The 25339-nt window shown below is 51.6% G+C and overlaps 1 protein-coding gene across 1 annotated transcript; it reads right to left on the reverse strand.

Annotated features, from left to right (window-relative positions):
* Nucleotides 1-220: 220 nt before the first annotated feature.
* Nucleotides 221-23598, reverse strand: GLTP (glycolipid transfer protein). The gene is made up of 5 exons (XM_079942903.1): nt 23356-23598; nt 7343-7401; nt 6229-6362; nt 3323-3473; nt 221-1504 (listed from the first exon to the last, which is right to left on the reverse strand). The coding sequence occupies exons 1-5, from the start codon at nt 23456-23458 to the stop codon at nt 1322-1324; spliced, it is 630 nt and encodes a 209-aa protein (XP_079799029.1). The 5' UTR covers nt 23459-23598; the 3' UTR covers nt 221-1321.
* Between the last annotated feature and the right edge of the window lie 1741 nt (nt 23599-25339).

Genomic DNA, 25339 nt, shown 5'->3' on the forward strand with positions numbered 1-25339 from the left:
TCCAATAACCAATGGTCACAGGGTTGGGGAGGCAACAGGGATTGGTGGGGACTGAGGCAAAGTGGAAATTTTATCCACCCACTCCCCGCATCCAGCCAAGGGGGCAGTCATCTCTCAGCTCCTGACAGGCAGTCTGATTTTTCAAAAGAAGCTAGAAATCAAGATTTTTCTGTGACATGTTCCCAGTTTCTCAATGTGGCAACCAGTTCTATTTTTTTAAACCAGAAATAGGACCTGGAGGCCAGAAAACAGGTCCTTGGCTTATCCCCAGTTGTAACCTCTGATCCAGAAAGAACAGAAAAAAAAAAAAAATCAAGAACCAAAAGAGCACACCAATGTGATTCCAAAATAGAGATTTATTTATTAAGGATTATTTAGTTTCCACATAAAAATCACCAATTGTTCCTCACTGGGTTTTTAACACATATCAGTTCTTTGGGGATTGCTCTGTTCGCCCCAACACTTTCAAAGATACAGCTCTTTTTAGCGCCAGGAAGGACAGTTAAGGCAGCAAGGCGTGTTCTTGGGTTCATCCTCTCCCCCTTGAAAGAATACACATGGTAGGTAGTTTCTTAGGTTGGAAAAGCCGTCCCTGAAGAAGATAATTATGGAGAAGAATGCAAATACAGTCATCTATGGTCAATTATTTGTGCCTGATAGCTTTAAAATAACCCTCCCCTTGGTCATCAAAGGCTTGCTGGTTGGTTTCAGCTATAAAAACACTGTCTAGCAAAAGACAGTAAGAAAGAGCAGGCTCTAATGACAGTGCTGTGAGGTTGGGCTGTGCAAACCACTGAGAACACACACCAGTCTGCTTTAAAAAAAATCCCACAACAGGGGCCCTGTATAATTTCAGATCAAACCCCCTCGTGGTCCTTAAAATACCCCAAACATCATTCAGCCAGATCCTCAGAAGGACACATGCCTATTTTTAAAGTGAGGAGTCTGACACCAGTTCCCCCAGAGTCACGCTCCGCATGGGGTGGTGGTGGGAAACCAAAAAAACCCTAGGACTTGATTTATTAGAAACATTAATCAATTTTTATCACACTGAAATGAAGGCATAAAGTCAGTCTGTGCTGTCATGAAATTCAGAAGTGAGATCGTTATTTATTGCTCCAGGAGGATAGACCCCAAAAGTGACTTTTAAAAGAGCAGGGCCGGTCCCCTGCAGACCCTGGTCCGTCTCTGGGCTGCTCTGGGGGGCGCCTCAGGCTGGGGGTGGCCGGCCGGCTGGATTCACAGTGATTCGGGTTTGCCTGTTCCTGCGGGGGGCTGTGGTCAGGGGCATGTGGCCCGGGGTGCCCGCTGAGGGTCTGGCCTACACCTTGTAGTTGAGCTCGGCGTTCATCTTGGTGTACATCTCGTAGATGACGTCGATGGTGGCCGTGTAGTTGACCAGGAAGAGGCGGATCTTCTCCAGGCATTCCTCTTCCGTCACGTTCTGGCCCTTGGAGAGTGCTTTGAGGAGGTCGGACTTATAGGGGGCCGCGTACAGTGCTGCCTTGAGACGGGTGAGAGGGGGGTGCTCAGTGTTAGCGGAGGGGGAGACCCTGAGCCACCGGGCCAGGCCCGTCGGGGTTCTGGGAGGGGACTCCCCAGAGGTCCGTGCTGGGCAGGGGTCTGTGCTATTCGTGGTGCTGGGCGGGAAAGGCCAAGGGGGATGTGTGTCCCCTTCTACTCCGGTGAGAGACAGCAGGAAGTTTTGGGGACAGACAGACCTGGGTTCAAATTCCAGCTTGTGCCGCTGACTAGCGGTGAGCCTTGAGCAAGTTACTTAGCCTCTCTGAGCCTCAGTTTCCTTATCTGTAAAATGGGGATAATAATGACACCCACCCAATCGGGCTGCCTTTGTGAGGATTAAGGAGGTCATGCCAAGTGCTCAGCACAGCCCCAGGCACATAGCAGGTGCTCGGCGTGGACGAGCCTCTTCCCCCGGGGCTCCCTGCCCTGGAGAAAGTGAACCGCTTCCTTCTGAGACCCCACCTTTCTGAGCCGGGGAGGGGATGGCTGATCTGTGCTGTTCCTCTTTTGTCCTTCAGGGGGTGATACTTCCCTAAATTTCAGGGCTTCCCTGACAACTTGAAAAGTCCAGAGAACCGGACATACACAGAATTTCACAGCCAGAAGGAAAAGGATGCAACCGGATAAAAAGCTTAGGCTACAAGCCTTTTGAGAAGGTGAGGAAATTACAAATAATAACGTTATCATTAGGAATCAAAATAGAAATAGCTTCAATTTGCTGAGTGTAAACCACACGCCAAGAACTTTACACAGAGTAACACGCTGACTCTTCACAATGAGGCTGTGAGGCAGGGCCTATTTTATACCCATCTGCAAGATGAGGATACTGAGGCTCAGGAGGTAGAATCCCAGCTGCCCGTTTTTCTTACTGTGTGACCTCTAGCAAAATCCTAAACGTCCCTGGGCGTCAGTTTCCTCATCTGTGAAATGGAGGCAAGGACAGTACCTCTCGGTGCATTTGTGAGGATCACCCTCCGCCGGCAGCCCGCCAGGCCAGGCATCCGGCACACATGGTTATTACTGAGGGGGTGGTCGTGAGGCCTTCAAGGGGGAGGGGGTCTGCCGGGGATGGCGGGGGACAGGGCTCTTGCGGTGCCCACCCAGGATGAGCACTGTCCCCAGCCGTGCCAGGGCAGATGGCCCAGATGTGGCCCTATTTCCTGCCTGGATCCAGCAGATTCCCGACCCAGCCTACCCTCGACCTGTGCCACGTGGGACAGAGACCAGCCCTCAGATGCCGGTTCTCACGGGAGTGAGGAAGAGCGGGTGGTGGGGGCTTCAGGAGGGAGGGCAGCCACGACAGTGTGCAGGGCACCCTGAGGGCTCTCCACACGTCCCCAGTGGACCTCTCCCAAAGCCGGGCTGGTGCTGAAGGCCAGTGGTCATCATCACCCCAACACAAGTCACCAAGAGCCTCGTGGGCCAATGTTCTTTCAGCAGACGCCCCCGTGGGCACAGGGGCCCTTCCTCCCCTCCCCACCCCACCCCAGTGCGAGGGTCCCAGCTGAATCCAAGGGGCCAGTGAGGCCAGCCCACCATCAACCCGACAGCCTCAGTCTCTGCCCTGCTTCCTCCCATGGCCTCCCAATCAGGCCCCTCATCAGAATCACCACGGAGCATCTAGGAAAATGCCCACCACTTGGCAGGGGTCCCTCGGAGCACCAGCCTCACCCCAGATGGACAGGGGAGCCCTTCCTGAGCCGGGGTGGGAGGGGGGCGGGGCCCGCAGCCACAGGGCGCGGGGCAGAGGGCGGGCCCCGCGAGCCGGTGGTCCTTCCGGGCCTGCGGCGCGGCTCACCTGGAAGATCTTCTGCACGATCCAGCCGTGGTACTTCTTGAGGGCCATCTCGTAGGCCTTGGTGGCGTTGACGCGGACGAGGCTGGGGTGGTTCTCATCGCGCTCGCCGTCGCAGATGCTCTGGAGGAACACCTGGATGAAGCGCAGGCCTCTGCAGCCGGAAGGGAGACTGCGCTTCAGGGCCCTGTACGCCCCCGTCGGCATCACCCGCCAGCGCCACACGCGGAGACCCGGATGCGCTCTGTATTAACCTCCTACAGTGAGCCGGGGGCACGGACACCCCAAAGGGAGTGACGATTCCTCCGCTGTCATGTGTCTACAACAGCTTCCGTGTAACGTGACTCCCCGGCTCACATCACATGTCCCAAGCACCTCGTCTATACCAGGCCTGGTGCCAGTCCCTGTTGGGCTGTAAGGTCTATGAGGGCAGGGTCTGGGCCTGTCTTGCCTATTTCCATGGCCACATGGCCATCAGTGCTTGAGGAATGAAGCCAGTCAGTGCAGGGTTGAAGCTACAGCTCTGGTCCTCAAAGGGCTCAGGGACCATAGACCAGGGACATGCTGAGAACACAGGCGAGTTTGACCCTGTGGGTTCCCCGCCTCCATCACTGCCTGAGCCACGGTCCGCATCCTCCAATGGCCACTTGAGCCCTTCCTCTGGGGTAGGATGATGCTTCAAGAGCCAGAAGAAGGGTGTGGGTCACGGCAGGGTGACCAAGTTGAAAATCAGATCAGTACTAGCCCTTTAATCCACCTCATTTCATCTGCTCCCCTCAGCCCTGTGAGACTAAGTTCAGCATGACCTGCCCACTTCACAGAAGGGAACACAGAGGTACCCCAAAAGCTCAATCAAAGGCCGGGATGTGAACCCAGCCTGTCTCACTCCCCAGCTGGGGTCCTCTGCTCCCTCCCTGCAGGGCGGTAGGATTCAGGTTGGGGGGTTCTTAGGGGCAAGTGTTCTGGGCCCGAGGACTAAAGGAATAAAAGTTAAGCTTTATCACCTATGAGGTGAAGGGAAATACTCCATGCTTGGATCACAACCCTCAACCATTGGGGATCAGCCTGGGGTGTGGAAGCGAGCTTGGGGTCCAGTCCCAGCCCTGCCCTGGCTGACCACCTCTCCTGAGCCCCTGCCTCTCCCAGCCCAAATGATCCCCCTCTAACCAGCAGCTGGGACGATTCCTTCTCAAGCCCCATCTTACCCTGTTGCCAATGGACTTCATGCCCCTCAGTGGCTCCCTAGCACCCCTGAGGAGGCTGGAACTCATCCTTGTCCAATCCCATCTCATCTTTCCCTGCTCCTGCCTTGCATCCCGGGCCCTGGCTAGACCAGATCTTCCTGGAGGGGCAGATATGCTGTGCCTCTCCTGCCCTCCCAAGGCCTCTGCAAGGCCTCTTCCTCTTGGAACCCTCCTGTTCCCTGCTTGGCGATTCTCCTCCAGGAAGCCCTCCCTGATTTCTCTCTGCTCCAGGGTCTGATAACCAGCTGTCAGGATCTGCCCACCAGCCTGACCCCTTGCCCAGGCTGTGATACCCTAAGAGGGACCACGCCTCTCCAAGCAACATCCCATGCACCCGGCACCATGCACAGCACACAGCAGGTGCTTATTATGTGCTCGATTTGTTGACATCCACCGGCACGTGCTCTCCCAGTCACCTGGCTCTGCCCATGTCTGATCTGGACACAAACCATCTAACTGATCTGAACGTCACTCTCTGGCTTGCTCTTCCTGAAAAACCTATGGAAGCTGCCAATGGATAGACCCAGGGGCGTTCCTTATTCCAGGTCTGTGAGTCTCTTGTTGACAGACAAGAGTAGGTAGCTCAGTGGGGGCGAGTCATAAAATAGGCCATAAGGTTGTTAATTATAGCCCACTTACCCCCTGATGCCCACACAGGCCACACCCTCCAGGGAGCAGATTCTTCCTGTTCTGTTTCACCAAAGAAGTGCGTGGGGGTGGGGGTGGGGTAGCTTCAGGGAATGGAGAGAGAGACAGGGGAAGAGCGCCTTTCCTGGCTCCTGACTCCAGGCCCCAGAGAAAGGGCAACATTGGGAACATCCGTGGGGCAGAGAATGGGTCCCTGGCTTCACAGTTGTTGCCAGGGACTGTGGAGTTTGCACAGCTAAAGGAGAATTCTGGAGCTGGTAGAGAGCAGGGTGATCTCAGCAAGCAAGCTGCCTGGCCTCTCTGAGCCTCAATGGCTTCATCTGTAAGATGGAACAATTGTATGCGGCTCCAAATATGTGCTATGAGGACAATATGTATCACGGTTACAAGCACTGTCAACTCTGGGGTAAGACTGTCTGAGTTCATATCCCATATCGGGGTACCCTGCCCCCAGGCCACAGGACGAATTTGTGCAAATTAGAGTTCTTTGTCCTCAAGATGCTGTATTTCTGTCAAGAAGCTGTCATAATATACAAATCTACCATGTGTGTGATGTGACCGGCCCTAGACGGAACATCTTTGTGCAGTGTACAACCTGCACAGCTGTGCTCAGCCACTCACTCCCAGCACTGCCACTGTGCCCTGGGCATGTGATTTGGCCTCCAGAAGCCCCAGCGGCCTCCTCTGGGAGATGGGGATAACCACACCTAACTCACAGCACATGAAATGTGATTGGGTGTCTAAACAGCTTAGCACAACGGCCAGAGTACCCGCCGGCTTGCTATGCCTCTGGTGGGGCTGGAACAAGCAAGGAAGCGTCACCATCAGGCTGGCCTTGGCCCCCAGGGTGCTTTTTCTCTGTCACTAACTAGCTTTGCACAAGAAGAGCGCCTATGTGAAAGACAGGAAGTGCCCGTCCTGCCCCCCTGGGGCAGTGGCGGGGTTGGCTGTCCCTCCTCTGAAGAGCAGGACTCCGGGCCCACCAGCCACACACACCCAGCCACCTGAGCCCATCACCTCTTCAGCCACATCAGCGCCAGCGTGGCCCCCACTTTGGGCCACTCTGCTCCATACATTTCCTTCTCCACCTCCAGGATGTTCTGCAGGGTCCGGAACTTGGCCGGGTCGGTGTCATACACAGCTTTGATTTTCTGAAACAGAGCACACAGGGTTTCCCCCTTAGGAAGGCTGCCCCCATAGACGGCTGCCCGCGTGCTGGGTGGAGGGGCACCCCGCCAGAGCCTCGCTCTCCTGCCCCCCAGTGCCAGGACCTGCAGCGGGGCTTGTCATAACAATAACCATGACTGTTCGCATTTGCAGGACTTGCGAAGTACTTTATGGGCACAGCCTCATTTGATCCTCACGGCAACCCTGATGCTGCTGTCATAATTCCAGTTTGCAGATGAGGAAACTGAGGCTCAGAGAGGGGAAATGACGTGCACAAGGTCACATAGCTGGTGCAGGTGCGAGCGGGTTCCAGCACTGGCCAGGCCCCAGAGTCCACATTCTCCAACCACTACTGACAGCGCCTCAAACCCCAAGCATCTGAAGTTTCGCTTTTGTGGACAAATGGAAATAGGTTCTTAGGATTCTGAGATGTCCAGGAAGAAGGCTCCTGAGTTGGAGGCAGGCAGTTTGGATGTGAATTCCACCTCTGCCACTTCCGTGCTATGAGCCCCTCAACAGCTCTGAGCCTCAGCTTCCTCATCTATAAAATGGGGATAATGACACACAACCAGCCTCAGAGTGGATCCTCATGGGGGGAGGGTCAGTGGCTACGGGATGCCATCCGGAACTCTCAGAATTGGGGAAGGGAAGGGCAGGGTCAGTGCACCTGTGGACCTTGGAGTTTATTTTTTGTTTGGTAGAGTGAATACAAGAACCAGCAGGTTCCTTCTCAGGTCAACCCTCCAGACTGTGGTCCTAGTTTGGCTATGACTGGATGGCATGACCGCAAAGAGGACCAAGAACCTGGAGCTCCAAGTCAGAGAAGCTGGGGCCCAGGCCCATTTCCACATCTCCTTCCTGTTCCTCAGCCTGGGGAACTTGCGGCAGGGAGCAGGGCACTGGTGACCAGACGGGATTATAGAGTCCTGATCTGGGTACCGGGGCTGTAGGGCCAAGTACGTACTGTGATGTTGCCACTTATGTCCACCTTGATGGGAGTAAACACTGGGGAGCCGAGGCAATCTGGGGACAACACAAGAAGAGAGATTTAGATTCCCAATGAGGGTGATATTCAGGACCTCCATGGGCCATGGGGACAGGAGGGGAGGTCACCTGGTGTGTTTAAGGAAAGGCAGAGCTGTTTGTTAAGTACTAAAATGGTTCATGGGCAATCTGGAGTGCTGGGCTCTGAGTGAGACCAGTTTCTTACTGCAGGACTTGTCAGAGCCTTTAAAATACACCTGGACTAGGACTTCCCTGGTGATCCAGTGGTTAAGACTCCGCACTCCCAATGCAGGGGGCCCGGGTTTGATCCCTGGTCGGGGAACTAGATCCCGCATGCTGCAACTAAGAACCCACATGCCGCAACTAAAAGAGGCCGCATGCCACAACTAAGACCTGGCGCAGCCAAATAAATAAATAAATACTAAAAAAAAAAATACAACTGGACTATCTAGGGGGCAAACCGTTTTGTCCACAGCACCCTCTCTCCCTAAGACAAAATGTTCTATATTTGCACCATCTAACATGGGCCACATGCAGCCTTTGAGCACTTGAAATGTGGTGAGTGTGATCGAGGGACTGAATTTGTAATTTGATTTAACTTCCATTCATTTAAATTTAAATAGCCACACGTGGCCAGTGGCTACCTAATTGGACAGCACACTGCAGAGTATCTTGCAAAACTAACACTCTAAGAAACCATCTTGGCTGACATGGCGGAGGCCACGAATGGACCAGCTGGCCAGGAGGCAGCTCGAGGAATCTTACGAGCTGGAAGAAGAGCTCGTTCACCAGCTTCTTTTTTTTTTTTTTTTTAATTTTTATTGGAGTATAGCTGCTTTACAATGTTGTGTTAGTTTCTGCTGTACAGCAAAGTGAATCAGCTATATGTATACACATATCCCCTCTTTTTCGGATTTCCTTCCCATTTAGGTCAGCACAGAGCATTGAGTAGAGTTCCCTGTGCTATACACTAGGTTCTCATTAGTTATCTATTTTGTATATAGTAGTGTATATATGTCAATTCCAATCTCCCAATTCATCCTACCTGACTCATTCACCAGCTTCTAAGGAGGAAGTGAGCTGGCGACCCAGAGGCCCCACCGCTCTGAGACTCTGCATAAGAGCCCAGGAGAACCCACCAGGAGTGGGACTCTGGTCACTTAGCAGAGCTCGATGAACTGGGGCTCCATACCCGCTCTGCACACCCTGGCAGTGTGGGCTTGGTCATGTCCCTTCTGCTCTCTGAGCCTCAGCTTTCCCATCTAGCAAATGGGCCAACAGAACCGATCAGAGCTGCTGTGAGGATGATGTGAAACAACCCACTTCCAAGACACAAATTTTGTTCACCTCTGGAATCGGAATGTTCTTAACTGGAGGCGTTTTTCCTGTCTTGGTGGTTCATAAAACAACAGAGCATTTTAAAATAGGTGGCACCTTTAAGTTGATCAAATGTGGACCTAGAAACTGGCAGTGCCTGGAACTCAGGGCTCCATGGGAAATGTGAGCTGCCTGTGGACTGTCCCTCTTCCTTTCCCTCCTCTGTGATCCCCCAGCAGGCTGTCACAGGGACCAGAGACAGCCCACAGGTCAGAGCCCCCTGCTAAGGGCTGGGCACGGAGGAAACACATGGGGAAGGGCCAGTTCTCTCCTGAGCAGACTCAACAAGGACTTCACCTCAGAGCCTAAAGACAGCTGTGCTTCCCCAACACCTCTCACCATCCTCGATACAGAACCCAGGGGGCAAAGATGCCCAAGCAGGACGCAAGTGAGTACCAAACCCGCGGCAGGGAAACACCAGCGCCAGCTTCCCCTTGTCCGCTGGCCAGGCTGGGGCCTCGGTGTGCGTGCCAACTGACCGCATGGGGCGGAGGACTGGGGGAGGGACACCTGTGGGCTGAATTCCACCCAAGGTGACCCAGCACACCTGGCCGGCCATCTGGAACATTCTAATCGCAGCTGTTACAAAAAAGGTGCATTGGGGAAACAGCATTGGACGTTATAAATGAAATACCCCAAAACCCAATGGAAAGAAGGTCGGGTAGATATCCAGACACCCTGGGTTTGAATCCAGTTAAGCAAGTCTCCTGTGCCTCAGTTTCCGCACATGTCAAATGGGGCAGCAGTGGTACTTATTTCATAGGGTTGACGTGGGGATTAAAATGCACGCGCTGAACGCATTTAGCAGAGTGGCCAGCACAGGAACCCTCAGTACACGAACTGTGACCATCTTTACGACTTTGTAGCATGACCGGGGCCAGGCTCCACGGTCCAGCAAATGTCACCCAGGCTCGGAAGGCACCAGGTCCGTCAGGACCTCTGCTGAGTGGGAACACTGGGCCTGTGCCCCCTGCCACCTCTACTCTCCTACCTCCCGACTGAGGCCCTCATGGGGCCCGGGGTGGCTGCCTTGCCCCACTGCAGGCTCCCGGGCACAGAATCCTCGGGCCGAGAGGTGAGCCCACTGCTCTCAGCTACCGGCCTCTCTCTCACGCCCGTGGGAGCACATCTCCATCCACGGGGTTATGCTGGACCTCCCCCGGGGTGGCCACAGGAGCTGCTCCAAGGTGCTGGGTGGGGGGATGCAGGCTGCCTGTCCCACCTGATCTTGGGCGCTCTGGACTCCCAGGTGGACCTGCCAAGGGCATTAATGAGGTAATGATTCCACCCACCCTTTCATCTTCCCTGATGTATCGCTGACCTCATCCTGCAAGGCCAACCTGGGAGTCTGTGCAATTTGCTAGCCCTGTAACGTGTTCTCTCCCAGGACATTTACCACCGACTCCCCCAAAGGACAACGCATTCCAGACTTAAAATAAGAATGCAGGGGGCAGGGGACGCAGGTTCGTGCCCCGGTCCGGGAGGATCCCACATGCCACGGAGCAGCTGGGCCCGTGAGCCATGGCCGCTGGGCCTGCACGTTCAGAGCCTGTGCTCCGCAATGGGAGAGGCCACAACAGTGAGAGGCCCACGTACCGCAAAAAAAAAAAAAAAAAAAAAAAAGAATGCAGGGAATTCCTGGCGGTCCAGTGGTTAGGACTCAGCGCTTTCACTGCTCAGGGTAAGGGTTCAATCCCTGGTCAGGGAACAAAGATCCCACATGCCGAGCGGTTTGGCCAAAAAATAAATAAAAAGAAACCTCCTTTAAAAAAATAATAATGCAAGACAGCCAGGACTCTCCACCACTGGAGACTCTTCCCCTCTTGCCTATGCAACCAAGGGTCACCAATTCCGAGCCTCACAGGAGCCGGGCAGGTGCCAAGGATGGGCAGCATAGGGACTGGCGAAACCCTTCCGAAGGGGGACTTTTCTGGTGGCGCAGTGGTTAAGAATCCACCTGCCAATGCAGGGGACACGGGTTTGATCCCTGGCCTGGGAAGATCCCAGATGCCGCAGAGCAGCTAAGTCCGTGCACCACAACTACTGAGGCTGCACTCTAGAGCCCTCGAGTCACAACTACTGAGCCCACACGCCACAACTACTAAAGCCAGCGTGCCTAGAGCCCGTGCTGCGCGACAAGAGAAGCCACCACAATGAGAAGCCCGCGCACCGCAACGAAGAGTAGCCCCTGCTCGCCGCAGCTAGAGAAAGCCAGCGCACAGCAACGAAGACCTAGCTCAGCCAAAAAAAAAAAAAAACCCTTCCAAAGGGATGGCCAATGGCTTCACCTCCACATCTTTCAAAATGTGTGTTGTCCAAAGACATGAGGTGGATTGATGGATGGATGGAGAGGTGGCTAGAGAGGTATGGTCAGGTATTAATGGTAGAATCTACGTGACAGATTCATGAATATTCACTGTAAAATTCTTTCCATTTTGCTGTACATTCTATTTTTTTTATGGGTATACTATTTTATTAACATTTAAATTTCACCAAGAGTTCACTAGTCATTTGTTCAGATTTTTAAAGACAAAATGGGCAAACAGCTTTAAGGCTGCGATGGATTTAACACTGCACCATATATTCACCAACTAGTCAATCGAAGGGGTATGACTATACCCTTAGGAGCACCAAGTATAGGAACAAGCCCTGGAATTGGAAGACAAACTTGCCCCACCATTCAGGACTGAACAGAGGTCTTTGGTTGCTGACAGAATCTCCCCTTGACTTCAGACTTGAGACAAACCGAGGGAGTCTGTCAGTATACACAAACCACTGCCTTCAGTAACAGGATGGACTGGCCAGAACCAGTTCAGATTGTGGAGGCCAGTCTGAAGTGAGCAGGGTTGGCTGGAGGCTGGAAATGTCGCAGCTGAAAGCCAGCATCGGCAGATGACAGCAGCCATCTTCTAAAAATCGCTGATTCGTACACAAGTTCCTGAGATGCTTTTCCCAAACAGGGTTGCTGTATGTATTAAATTTTTCATATATAAAGTTGGAAAAGAATGTCAGACTTGGGACTTCCCTGGTGGTCCAGCAGTTAAGATTCTGTGCTTCCACTGCAGGGGCACGGGTTCAATCCCTGGTGGGGGAACTAAAATCCCACATGCTGTGCGGCACAGCCAAAAAAAAAAAGAACAAGAATGTCAGACACTTTTTTCTGCTCATAAACGTCATACTTCTTCCTTCCACTTTTTCTCCAAGTCCACTGCACCGCTACCGTGATTGTGGTTCCACGTGTAACTCTGTTTTCCACCCATCCCTGCCATGGACTTGAGCTCAGAGAGGGCAGAGACCAGGGGGCCTCAGTCCGCCTCTGTGCCCCCAGCACCTGATATGGAGCTGGACCCCAGCATGAATGAGGGGGCAGATCATAGGAAACTGAATCTAGAGGCACATTTCCTGCCAGGTTCTTTTTCTAGCCACTTTCTTATAGTGAAGATTGACCCAATGCACCGGGTCTAAGGACCCACGTGACTAACACGGCAGAGGCTATGAGAAGGGGCTTTGGCCTCAGTTTCCCCGCCTGGAAAGGGACCACCCCTGGAGAGTTGCTGTGATGGGGCAGGCGCCATATGTGCCACGTGAGGGCCCTGAGCCTGGCCGTGATTTGATTCCCGCCACCGGCCATCCCACGTTGGAGATGCGGACACAGAGCTTGGTGACAGATCATCACCAACCGTGCGTGGGTGGCTTCCTAGCTTTTCCCAGCGACAGGTCACTGGGTGTGCATTTTAGACATGCACAGAACGTTATTCAGCTTCCCTGGCTCTAGAAACGGCGCTGGTGTGGTTCTGAGCGCCCGCCCCACCCTGCGAGGGCGGGGAGAAAGGCTTTTTGTTTCGCCTTCTCCCGAGAGCGTGTCACTCGGGTCATGAGACTGCCATGGTTGGCAGGAGCCGGGCCCCAAGGCAGCTGTTCTTGTGCGTCGTGGCTACCATGCAGGGACAGAGCTTCTGCTCTACTGTAGGGTAGGATGTGGGGTCTGCATGGACTTCTGGAGCCAATTGTAGAGCAGAAGCAAGAGAGGGGAGAGTCGAGGGCTGCGAGATGGACCCCAGCAGAGGGAGGTGGTGAGGCCGACCGACCCCAGAATCCACTTCCCCGCTGCATGGGGCCGGGGCGAGGGGGCAATTGCTGGTAGGAAAGGCATCACTGTGTACACGTAGATGGGCACAGAGGAGTCGGGCTGGCAGCATCCGGGGGTGGGCCGCCTGTGATCAGGGGAGGAGCACGGTTGTGCTCCAGAGCCCCGGTCCTGGGTTCGGCTCTCAGCTCTGGTGTCTGGACAAGTGCCTGAACCACGCTGGGCTCAGGCCCCTCCCTTTCCAGAGCCCTGAAGTGCTGGGCAAACAGGAGGCGCTCCAGGTAAGCTGAAGCCAGCTTCAACACGCCTCACGGAAGGCTCTGGGTTTATGTTTGCTTTGGCGCAGCCCGAGGCCACCAGGCCCAGAAGAGCCAAGTGACTGGCCCAGGGTCACATAGCGACAGTCAGGCACGCAGACACAATTAGCCAAGGCTGGTGCCACGACTTCCTCTAGCCTTTCTTTCTAGGACATTTCTATCTGTGTGTGTGAACTCAACAAAAGCGAAAGGACTCTAACGGGAAAACCCTGAAATGATTTTAACCCCCAAGCACACCGTGGCCTAAGCCTTGAAACGCAAACTGGCCGCTGCTCTGGATACGACACGACACAACATCCTTCTGGAGGGTTATCCAGCTTTACCTTTCCTACAGAATGCAGCCCTGCCTCAAAATTATTACCTTTCTTGTTTTACCTGTTTTGCAGTTAACTGAAACTTGTTTTTCATTGTTGTCAGCCAACAGGGTCTTTAGAATGACACCCAGAACCTGCCAGAAGGGAAGGGCAGGGGGTGGGGGGGCGGGGGGGCGCTCAGATGCTTTTCTCATTCATCAAAGGAAGTTGTCTCAAAAACAAAAGAAAAATCAGGTACAATTTCACCATCTCACTGCATGGAACCAACTCCAATAAGCACGTATTCCAAACACAGTCAAGCCTTGGTTACCTGGAACGTGTTGGCAAATGGCCCCTTCTGTTTAGAAGACTTTTCTAAGCATGCTACTCAACCCAAAAGGCATAAGGAAAAGACCAGTAAGTCTGATTACAAAACCCAGAAACCTTCTATATGGGATGGGGTCGGGGTGGGGGGAAATCCCATCACCAAACTAAGCCAAAGAGCAAACTGATTGGGGGAGGGGATGACCTGTGTAACAAATATCATAGACCAAAGACTATCATCCCTAATATGTAAAGAGCTCGAACAAATCAATAAGAAAAAAACAACAACCACCTTACAGAAAAATGGACAATTAAAAGAAGAAAGGAAAAGACATTTAATCTCAATAATAAAAAGAAAATAAAGCAGTGAAATATTTTCCATCTACCAAATTTTATGAATGTACCAACTTTCACATTCAGCCATTCTGGATGGAACTTCTCAAAATGTAACTCAAACGTCCCTGCCTTTGTACAGCAAGCCATTTGCAGTTCTCTAAACAGGGCCATCATCAAAAACAGGAATTATGATAAAGGTGTGGCCCACTGACGTCACAGGCTCCCTCAACTCTTCTCTAAATGGCCCTACATGGTATGTTTTCAGGGACTTAGGACAGTTTTGTGTAGTTTTTTTAAACTCCTCTTGTTTTCTCTGCAGTGCTTTGATCCTGCTAGATACTTGGAAAACAAATAGCTAACTTTGTCACCATTGCCTGCAAAATAAGAGGAAACAGGCACCAAGCGAGCATTCTGTGCAGGACCTCTGTGACAGTTCTGCCCGGGTCTCTGTCATAGCTCAGATGGTTGAGATTGCCCAGACAGCAGAATTCCTCGTAAGCCAGCAGTCACCATATGCCACACAGAATCACATTCACTTCCTCTTTTTCTGGCCTCAACGTAGTTGGAAAGCACCTGCCATCATGCTCTGAGCAAGCCCCCAGCATATATCTGGAAATTTCCATCCAAGCTGCCCCTCAACACCTGCCTCTTCAGACAACCATATCTTCCAACAGGTGATGTTCCCAACATTAGGCAAGAAGGTGAGAGAACCGCCCCCGCCCTGGCCCGCCCTCTCATTTCATCTCAGGAATAATTTTCCTTCAAGAACAAAAAGCATTCCATTTTTAAGACGCACAGCTTCACTTTCAGCCTGTGTGATTCAGTGTGGGAACACCAGACCCAACCCATATATACTTATTTGAAAAAGGATGAAGAGTGTACCTGTGTCATGACTCTAGGAGCCTGGTTTGGGGAGGTTCTATTTCAAATTCAATTTTTTTTTTTTCAATAGCTGGATAATAAGGTTTCGTTGTTAAACACATGGGGCAGATTAACTTTACAGATCCTGGGTTACAAGGATCATAATGGGAGGCACTCAAATTACAGCTGATGGAGATGAATCATTTATTAATCCACGGGTATGTGGGGGTGTGTGTGTGTGTGTGTGTGTGTGTGTGTGGAGACGGCTCAGTCTGCAATAAGGCCTATTTTGAAGCATAAGAGCCCTGAGAATGCCCACCTTCCTAAAACTAGTTCCCATTCTAAATTCTACTATCCTAATATCTAAGAGAAAAGAATGTTTACAAAACGATGCTTTTAAAAATTACCCCCATGACATGCCAACTCTCTTTATCCAAAATTGACCCCTTTGTCAAAAACCAGCCTTCAATCGGGAATGCAGATGGGAAAATGATTTCTCTTGCTTGCTGTGTGGCCTGGGAGAATTTAGTTAAACTCTCTGAGCCTCAGTTTCCGCATTTGTAAAATGAGGCTAATACCAGGCCTCACCTCATAGTTTCTGGCTAAATTTTTTTTAAAGTATTCTTTATGATTATAATAACTATTATTCTACATTATATCATCATTCTTTAGAGAAGAAATCCAGAAAAGAGTGATTCCAATGATTAAGAAATCAAAAGAGAAAGAGAGGAAGGGAGGGAGGAGAGAGAGGTAGGGAAAGAAGGTGTTATCAGTTGATTGATATGGGTAAAATTAACAGGAGCCCTTCAGTTATAAAATAAGGACCATGTATTCCTGACCATTAATGTCTGAGATCAGAAGGGAGTGGAGAAAGGAACTCGGGGGGACAGCAGTGCAGAAAAGGAATCATTTCTGAGCCAGGGGAAGTGTGAGCTGACTGCGGAACTGCAGGGACAGAAAGCAGAGGTTTTACAGGACTCTGGAGAGGGCTGATCCGTTGTAATGACTTTTTTTTTTAAATTTATTTATTTATTCATTTATTTAATTTTTGGTTGCATTGGGTCTTCGCTGCTGCGCGTGGGCTTTCTCTAGTTGCAGCGAGTGGGGGCTACTCTTTGTTGCGGGGCGCAGGCTCCTCATTGTGGTGGCTTCTCTTGTTGCAGAGCACAGGCTCTAGGCACACGGGCTTCAGTAGTTGTGGCTCACGGGCTCTAGAGCGCAGGCTCAGTAGTTGTGGTGCATGTGGGAATACTTCCCGGACCAGGGCTCGAACCCATCTCCCCTGCATTAGGCAGGCGGATTCTTAACCACTGTGCCACCAGGGAAGCCCCCATTGTAATGACTTTTAAAAGCTCAGATACAGTTAACACTGTAACAATTTAAAAAAAAAAAAAAAAAAAAAAAGAAAACCCTGTTACAAGTAACTCTGTAAGAATGTAACACAAGGAGTTAACATCCATCCAGGCCATTTTAAAACTGAAACAATGCAACCTACATTTCCATTCTAATAAGCTCATTGAAATAAGCACACTGCCAGATGGGAACTTACTTCCTATCATTTCCCCTCCCCTACAAACAGCTCAAAAAGGCCCTTTCTGCTCTGGAAGACTTGTGGCAGGGCTGGCCCCCTACAAAGCCCTTACTAGCTGTGTGACCTGGTTAAATCCCTTCACCGCTCTGAACCTTGGTCTCCTCTTCTGTAAAATGACACCAATTCCTCCTAACTCATAAGGTCATGATAAGGACTGGAAATGAGATATCGGCACATGGGAGTCACTCAAAACAGGGGTTATGCTAGCTATGATGGGGTCATGCCTTATATTTTCCATGCTGGCTATGATGGGCTCATGCATTATATTTTCCTTTACAAAGCCCTTTGTCATGCATTCTTTCCATTCCCTTTCAAGTCCCATGTTGGCTGGGCACCTACGCTCCGCCAGGCACATTGCTGGGGCCTGGGAGGCGATTCACAATGGGGCACTGTTCCTCCAAGAAGCCCTATGCGACAGACACCCCACAGATGAGGAATGAAACGGGGGCTGGATGAGCCAGCAGGTGACAGAGTGGACGTTCGGGTCTTTTCCCTCTTTCTTCTCCATCCTCTTCCCTCCAGGAGCAGAGGCCAGACCTCAGTCCCTGACCTCAGGGCTGGACTTTTCTGAACCCAGAGGATCAAGAGGATCTCATCCTTATCACTGGGGGAACAGAGCAGGTGGGCACCATTTGTCCATGCTCTGCACTGGCCTTTGGATGTTATAAGTGAGAATTGCTTCAGTAGCCAGGCAGCTCAGCTGGCCCCAAGCCCTGGCAGCTGGTCACCAAGAGCCAGAGGCAGCTTGTTTTTGCAAGAACCTTGTTTCCAAGGGCTGTGTGGCAAGAAGTGCAGAGTCTAAAGGTCTGAGGATGTCTGTCCCACCTGTGCAAAAAGATGGAGTGATTCTGGGCATTGGGTGCCAACATCATTTGGGGGAGGCCGCCTCCTTCGGCCCTCCTGGGAGGCCCAGCTTCCGCCTTGTACAGTTGGGGCTGCAGGCTCAGAGAGGGGAACCACTAGGGCATGGACACACAGCTGGGGCACCATGGAAGCAGCACTCAAGCTCAGGCTGGCTGTTTGATGCCAATATCCATCTATCTAGAGACTTCGATTCATGGACTTCAGTGGACAATAGACCCAGGTTCAAAGCAACTTCTTCCCTCTAAGCCTCCAAAGCAGCCAGCTCATGGGCTGTTACACAGACGGATGGGATAAGACAACAGGGCCAGCGGCAGCCCTCTATACAGGTGTTACTTGGCTCTAACTTGGGCCAGGTGAGCTCATGAGCATGTCCCACCAGCACGCAGTAGGTGTTCCTCAAGGCTAATGAATCCTCACTCACTACTTGCAAACACACTTCCAATGGATGAGAGGAGTCTGCAGGCCGGTTCAAACTTGCAAAACCCATTGCTGAAAGTGACTTATCCACCGCCCTCCGCAAAGTACATTGTTTCTTCCTCCTAGAAGCGGTCTACTTCCGGTTCCTACAGCATCCAGCTCTCAACAGACAACCAAAATGATAACTAACCTGCTATTGGACGAGAGTTAATACAGTTTCTTGTTTCTCTTTCTTGGGATATTCTGTACAAAACCAAAAATAAACATATATTTGTATCAACTTAAAAAACAAAAACCAAAAAAATTGTGGTCCCAAGTCCTGAAAGGTGCTTGTTGCAATGGTAGGAACAACTTCTTAGAGGCCAAGCGGGTGTGGGTGGGGCTGGTCCCCAGGCAGTTAACTCAATGTCCCAATTAAAGGAAAAACTGAGCTGTCTGGGGCCTCCCCACTGGATGACTTCCATGCCCCAGCTATCAAATCTGCGTTCAATTAGACAAGAGATATGGTCCCAGCATGGCAAAATGATTATGAGGCACGCAGCTCCAAGGAAACCTGCATAGCTGGTCTGGGGTTCCCAGTGTCTTGGATAAGCCACAGTGGAGCCAGCAGAGCTCCTGGACTTTGGTGGCCAAACAGGCTGGCTCCACTGACCAGACAGGAAGCCAGGAAAGCAGGCAGGCACAACAGCAAAAGCACTGCATAAGCAGTCCAGAGGCCTGAGTTCTAGTCTGGCTCTGTGGTCAATTGCTGGCTGCGTGACCTTGGGCAAGTCACCTAACCTTTCTGGCCTTGGTTTCTTTGGCTGTAAAACAAGATAATTCTGTGCCTCTGGGCCTGCCATTCCCCCACCCACCCCCCATCCCCGCCAAATAGAGCTAGCATTGAACCAAAGTGACGCAAAACCACTCTTTCTGGGGCTACTCTAGGACTGTTTCGTGAGTATCAGATATCTGTAAGGCTCGATTCTATGCACATCCATTTAATTAAGCTAAGAAGCCTGAAGGAAGTAAAATCACCCCTGGAATCTGGATCTCAAGAACCAAGAGGTAGAAATCATTACTTTCAGCTCCTGCATCTTTGGTTGCTCCCTAAACAGTGAGAGCAAACAGGTGTCACCTCATGCATCAATTCTAATGGACCTCGGAGTGGTCGAGGCTGTGTTTAGACTTAAAGGGGGAAAAAACAGTATCATGATTGATTATTAACGTCTGCCATGGGTACAGAATATGAGTTATGTATCTTAATTTGATTCTATATTTTAACTTAGAAAGAGAGAAGAAAGCAAAACACTTTTAGAAGAACCCAGGAAAATGGGAATGGAACCAAAAGCATTCACTCGACAAACATCACTAGCTCACCAAGTGCACTGAAATAACTCCAAGTGTCAGAATGGGGTAGATTCCATGGGAGTCAGGAAAGATTTTCCAGATGAGGTGACCCCTAAGCTGATTCCTTAAGGATAAGTGGAACCCAGCCAGGTGAAAGGAAGGTGATGGGCCAGAGAGGAGTGGTACCCGAGGCAGAGAAATTGACGCGGGTAAAGTGCCAGAGGCAGATGATGGCATGGTACCCTCTGTGGGGCTGCAAGCCATTCAGAAAGGCTACAGCACAGATATCAAGGCGGGGTAACAGGGAGCCACTGAGGCTTCTAGGCAGGGAGTGACAAGACTAAATGACTAAGCCTCTCCCTCACCCTCCCCCCACCCCCCCCCATCCTCCAATTGCAAATGCTCTAGAACAGCTGCATAACTGACCATAAAAGATTAGAGAGCAGGGCCTCACAGAAGTCAGCTGCAAACTGATCAGTCAGAGGTGAGATCCAATTACTGGGTCAAGGTAAAGAAAGAAGATGGACAAAGGGCTGACCTCTAAGTGGACACAGCAAAACCTATACAGCTCGGGAGACTCAGGCTGGAGATATGGAAGAGTTAGCCCAGGATACAGATGTTCTGAGCTACATCTGACCTGCAGCCCAACCAATTAGCATTCATCAAGCCCAACCAATTCTGTCCCAAACCACCACCGATGATGGTTTAAGAAATGGGGTTGTGCTAACAGGTTAAAAGCCTTCATACCCTTCAACCCAGCAATTTCCCTTCTAAACGTTAGAAATAACCAAAGAAGTATGCAAAGAAATATATACAAGAATGTTCACTGTAGCATAGTTTACAAGAGCAAAAAAACAAAAAGGAAGCAATGTAAATGTCCAACAGCAGGGGATTGGTTAAATAAATTATGGCCACATTCAAACAACGAAGTTCTAGGCAGCTATGAAAAATGCTGATTGATGGGTAAAAGTGGTTATGCTATATTGTTGGGTGTAAAAAAGCAGCTTATACATTTCCCCTTAAATATAGATAAAGATATAAATGGGTCTGGAATGAAAATACTCTGAAATGTCAGCATTGATTCTCTCAAATAACAATAACAACAACAACAAACTCTGCCTCAAAAGGTTGTGAGAGGATTAAGTGAATTCATCTACATAGAATGCGTAGCACACAGTAAATGCTCAATAAATGGCAGTGAGATTTTTAATTTATCATTTCTTCTTGTTCCATTTTCCTTTGAGAAACAGATCTTCCTTGCAGAATTAAAATACTTTCAAAAAACACAGCTTTCAAAAAAAAAAACCAAAAACCAAAAAAAACACAGCTTTCAGCCCTCTGCCCTATTTATATCAAGAGCGGTAGCTCTCAACCAAGGGTAACTCGGTCTCCCTGCAGATATTTTTGGTTGTTACAACTTGGGGAGATGGGGTGCTACTGGCATCTGGTAGAGAGAGGCCAGAGATGCCACTAAACGTTTTACAAAGCACAGGACAGACCCCCACCCCAAAGAATGGCCCAGCCCCAAATGTCAGCAGTGTCACGGTGGAGAAACCCTGATTTGGAGGAAACTGGCACCGAATGCCTTTCAGACTTCTTGTGTCCATAATCCCAGGCCTGCTCCATTCCAGAAACACACCGCCCAGATCATCCAGGGGACCAGACGTTCCCAAGACCTAGACAAAGCCCGTGTGTCAGAGCTGACGGCGGATCTCCACCGACCCCTGAGTGCCAGAGAAAAGCCACTGGTGGGAGCATCCTCCTGAAGCTTAGACCCTCAGGAGGAACTCTCCCCCAAGAAGAGCCTGAGGCTTCAAAATGGATCATCATGTTTTTTTAAATAGTGCTAAGAATTATCTTCTGTGGGCCAACCCACTGAGGCCTCTGTATAAATGGTGGTTCTGTCAACAGACGTGACAGCCCACAGCACCCGGCTCGCAGCAAAGACAAGGGTCTTTTGAGATCAGGGAAAGGAGGAGGGGGTGCTCTCCAGCAGGGGCACCAGATCACCGCCAGCTCCAGCCGCCACCACCCCCCTTTCCTCTAAAACCGGCACGATAATCGCATCAAATGAGGGAGCCCCCAGATGCAGAACTGATGGGCAACCTTGCTGAAGGTGAGGGAGGAAAGGGCCACAGAGCTTAACTCGGGGTTTCTCCACCTTGAGATCCAGCTAGCATTTGGGGTTGGATCAGTTCTTTGTGGTGAGGGCTGTGTGTGCACTGGAGGATGTTTTCAGCATCCCTGGCTTCTACCCACTAGGTGCCAGTAGCATCTCCCCGTGCCCCTCACCGGCCCGCCCCCCTCCCAGGTTGTGACAACCAAAAATGTCTCTAGATATTGCCAGATGTCCCCTGAGGAGGCGAAACCGCCCTCAGTTGAGAACGACTAGCTTAAACAGATTCTGAATCCTTGTTCAGGGCAAATGCTCACAGAACCAAGGAGGGGGGAAAAACCTGTCACAAAAATCAACAACTCCTCAGTGCTCAAACCAGATAGCTCCCAAGCTCCTGCCTGGAGAGTCAGTGTTATCTCAACACTGAGATACAGAAAATAAGAATGTTTTATACATTTAACAAGTTCTGACTGAGCACCTACTGTGTGCCAGGCACTGTTCTGGGTACCAGGGATGTAACAGTGGACGTAAAAGAGCCAGTCTGAGAATCGTACAAACCAGCCAATGGCACTCACTCAAATACTACTCATTACTCAATTATCCACTCTATTAAGGAACCAAAACTGAATCCAGGAACTTGTATAACAACCACACATCTCCCCTTGCCAACAGCTAAGACCTGTTTGGCACTTAAGGCCTCAGAACTTTACACACACCACCTCATTTACTCTTTGCCGCTAGCCTAGGAGATCAGCATGCCCATTTCACAGATGGGGATGCTGAGGCTCAAGAGGTGGAGGAGGAGAGCTGGCACATGACTCCACGTAGTCACAACCACCCCAGAGCCCACGGCACTTCAGGGACTACTGCCCACCATGAGCCCTGGTCACCCACTAGGGGGCAAAGGGAGTGACTGCCCCAGGTGCCACTTCCCTTCAGTTCAAGTCAGTGTCAAGGTTCTGTCAGTTTGCGGGTTTCAGCTAGACTCTGCCCTCCGGACTGGTCTCTTCCTGCAAGGCCACCAAATGAAACAGCAGGGCGGGGCGCTGGGCAAGCCCACATAGAAGAGGAAAAAGCAGAGCTCAGGTTTCAGCCTTTACTCAGGACGAGCAAAGCAAAGGGCAGGGGCCGATGGTACTGTCTTCAGTTTCCCATTTTCCATCCAGGGTGTGGGCTGGGCTGAGGGATGGGAGAAAGGAAGGTCTGCAACCAGCTCAGTGCTCCTATGACCTCCCAGGGCATGACATATGGAGGAGGGGTCTTTCCCTTTTGGACCCCATCCCAAGCACTCCATGTCTGATGTCGCCCCACATAGCAGCCCCCCTGTCCTGAACCCTGTTCTAAATGGAGGGAAAGCTTTAGGTGGTTCTCCCTAGGAACGGGCCCCAGAGTTTTGCGACTCCCTCCAAAAGGCCCCTCCTCACCCTGCCAGGCTTCCTGCCCTTGGAGTGGGGGTGGTGGGTGGTGTCTCTGATCTGAAATTAGGGAATTCTAAGGAAAGAAGTGTTCACAAGGTCCCATGAGGGAGAGGCTGGGAGAATTTACAGAAAAGAGGGGGTTTATGAAATGGGGGGGATTCATTTTAAGGGGAGGGAGTTGAGAGCCACTCTGAAAGGGAAGAGGGGGATGATAGGGTGAGCGATGTTTTCGGGGAGATGGGGGATTGGAGGATTGGGGATTTGGAAGAGTAGGGGTGTCTGTGGGGAGAGGACGACTGGGGTGCACCAGGAGGCGGAGAACTGCCAGCATCTGAAGGACATGTTGGCATGTGAGGTGTCTGGGGAGACAAAAGGGTTGGGAGAGTCTGAGGGAGATGGAGGATATGGGGATGGCTGGGAAGAGATGAAGGATGTGACATGTTCGGGGGAAAGAGGATTTGGGAGCGGGCAGGGATAGGGAAAATTTGGGGTGCTTGGAGAAAAAGGGCATCTTGGGTGCGTGGGGAATTAGGATTTGCGGTGTCTAGTTGAGGGATGGTTGGGGGATGCTCAGGAGAAGAAGGATGCGGGTGCGCTCTGGGTCAGGGCTGCGGGCCAGCTCCCCTCTTCACCCCGGCTCACCGAAGAAGGGCGGCAGGTGGGACACCGCCTCCAAGAAGGGCCCCGTCTCGATCTGCTTGTCCGCGGGCAGCGGCTTCAGCAGGTGCTCCGCCAGCAGCGCCATTTCGGGGTCGAGGCCCTTGGGGATGCCCCAGCCGGCGCCGCGGGCGTCCACACCGCCCCCCGGGCCGCCGCCGTCAGCTCCGGGGCCGTCACTGCCGCCCGCAGCAGGATCAAGGGACGCCAGCGTCGCCACTTCCGCCCGCTCCGCGCCCGCGTAGACGAGCAGTCAGCGCCGCCCGCCGGCCGAGCGCCTAAGCTGCCGGACGCCCCGCCCCGCCCGTCCGCCCGTCCGCCCGCGCCCAATCCTCGCCCACGGCCGCGGACCTCCGCGTCACCATTGGCCGAGGGGCGGGGCTAGCCCGCCCGGCGCGAAAGCGCTCCGACTCGTGGATCCAGGTACGCCCAGGTGAGCCGCTCCCAGGTGACCCGTCCTCGGGTGTGTTACCTGCCGCCCCCGGCGTGGCACCCCCCCAACCAGGCGGGCTGGCTTGGGCCGAGTCCTCGCCTGATGGACCAGGTCACAACTCACAACCCATCCACCAGCCCAGGTTACAGCCCAATCCAGCCAGCGTCCCTTAGGACATCTGTTTCCCCGCAAACAGAGCCTGTCTTCCAACAGCCCCCAGTGACGTTTTGGACACTGCTGTGGTCACAGTTCTCTTTGGCTACAACCACTGGGGACGCATAATTCTTCTCCGTGAGTGATCCTATGCCTGTTGGACACTGCTCAAGTCACAAGTTAACTCAGCCATGCCTAACTAGGACTCCTGTTACCTGAAATCTGGGGTCGAGTCTGACTTCAACAGTCTGATATTACCTGATGGATTCAGCCCAGTTTACAATCCAACTCAATCAACACCTGACTGATGCTTGTTTCCTCAAACCTGACCTCAGCCCACTAGCTCAGAGTACACGCCTGTCACAACCTGGAGCACAGCTCACCTCAGCCAAAACCCACCTAGATGCTTGTGTCCCAAAATCTAGCACACAATTGTTGAGAGGTCATTCATTCCAGAATAAATAATTAACTGTGCCCCCACTATGTGCCATGCACTGTGCTAGGCATTGAGGATAAAGTGATGAAAAGTACAGCAAAATATCTGCTCCTGTGAGGCTGACATTCTAGTTGGGGAGACAATACAACCCAACACAATACAATACATTATAACACAATACACAAATAAGACAACTTCAAATACTAAGTGTAAACAAAGAAACTAAAACAAGGTGGAGTGCCAGGGAATGACTGAGGACATGACTGGGATAGGATGTAGAGAGTTAGGGGCAGTGAGTACCTATGAAGTGGTGACATTTGATCCAAGACCTGAGGGAGAAGTAGGAGACAGCCAGAGTGGCTGGGACATGTGCAAAAGCCTTAAGGTGGCAAAAAACTTGGTGTGTGCAAGCAGCCAGGGGGGACGGGGGAGGGAATGGGAGTGGAGCAAGTGCGAGGAAGAGGCAGAGGAGTGGAGGGATAGGAATTGAGCTCAGGGAGGTGAGCAGGGGCTTGTTGGGTTAGGTAGAGTGTGGTATAGTTTGGATTTTATCCTAAGGACAATGAGAAATCACCGGTGTCAGAAAAATAATTGCCAGACCTTATTCAATATTTTCAATTTAATCTTTCAGGGGGCAAATGGGAGAAGAGGCTGTTCCAAACCAAGGACACGACCCATGTACAGTCAGGAAATGAGAGGGTCTGGGGGAGACAAGGCTATCATCACTTTTCACCCATGACCCACACCCTGACATGTCCCATAAAGTCAGCTCACCCACTAATAGCAAGCCCAAGCCATCAACTTTGGCTTGTTCCCACCCCACCCAACTTCACCCCCTCAGGCATCCTAAGATACCATCTCCTTGAAGCCTCCCTCACCAGTCCTCCCAGCACTTTGACCCAGTGCCAGAACCCCACCTACATTTCAGACACTGCCATTAATTCCAC

The sequence above is a fragment of the Stenella coeruleoalba genome (genome assembly GCF_951394435.1).
Source record: "Stenella coeruleoalba genome assembly, chromosome: 14".
In the NCBI taxonomy this organism is placed as follows: Eukaryota; Metazoa; Chordata; class Mammalia; order Artiodactyla; family Delphinidae; genus Stenella; species Stenella coeruleoalba.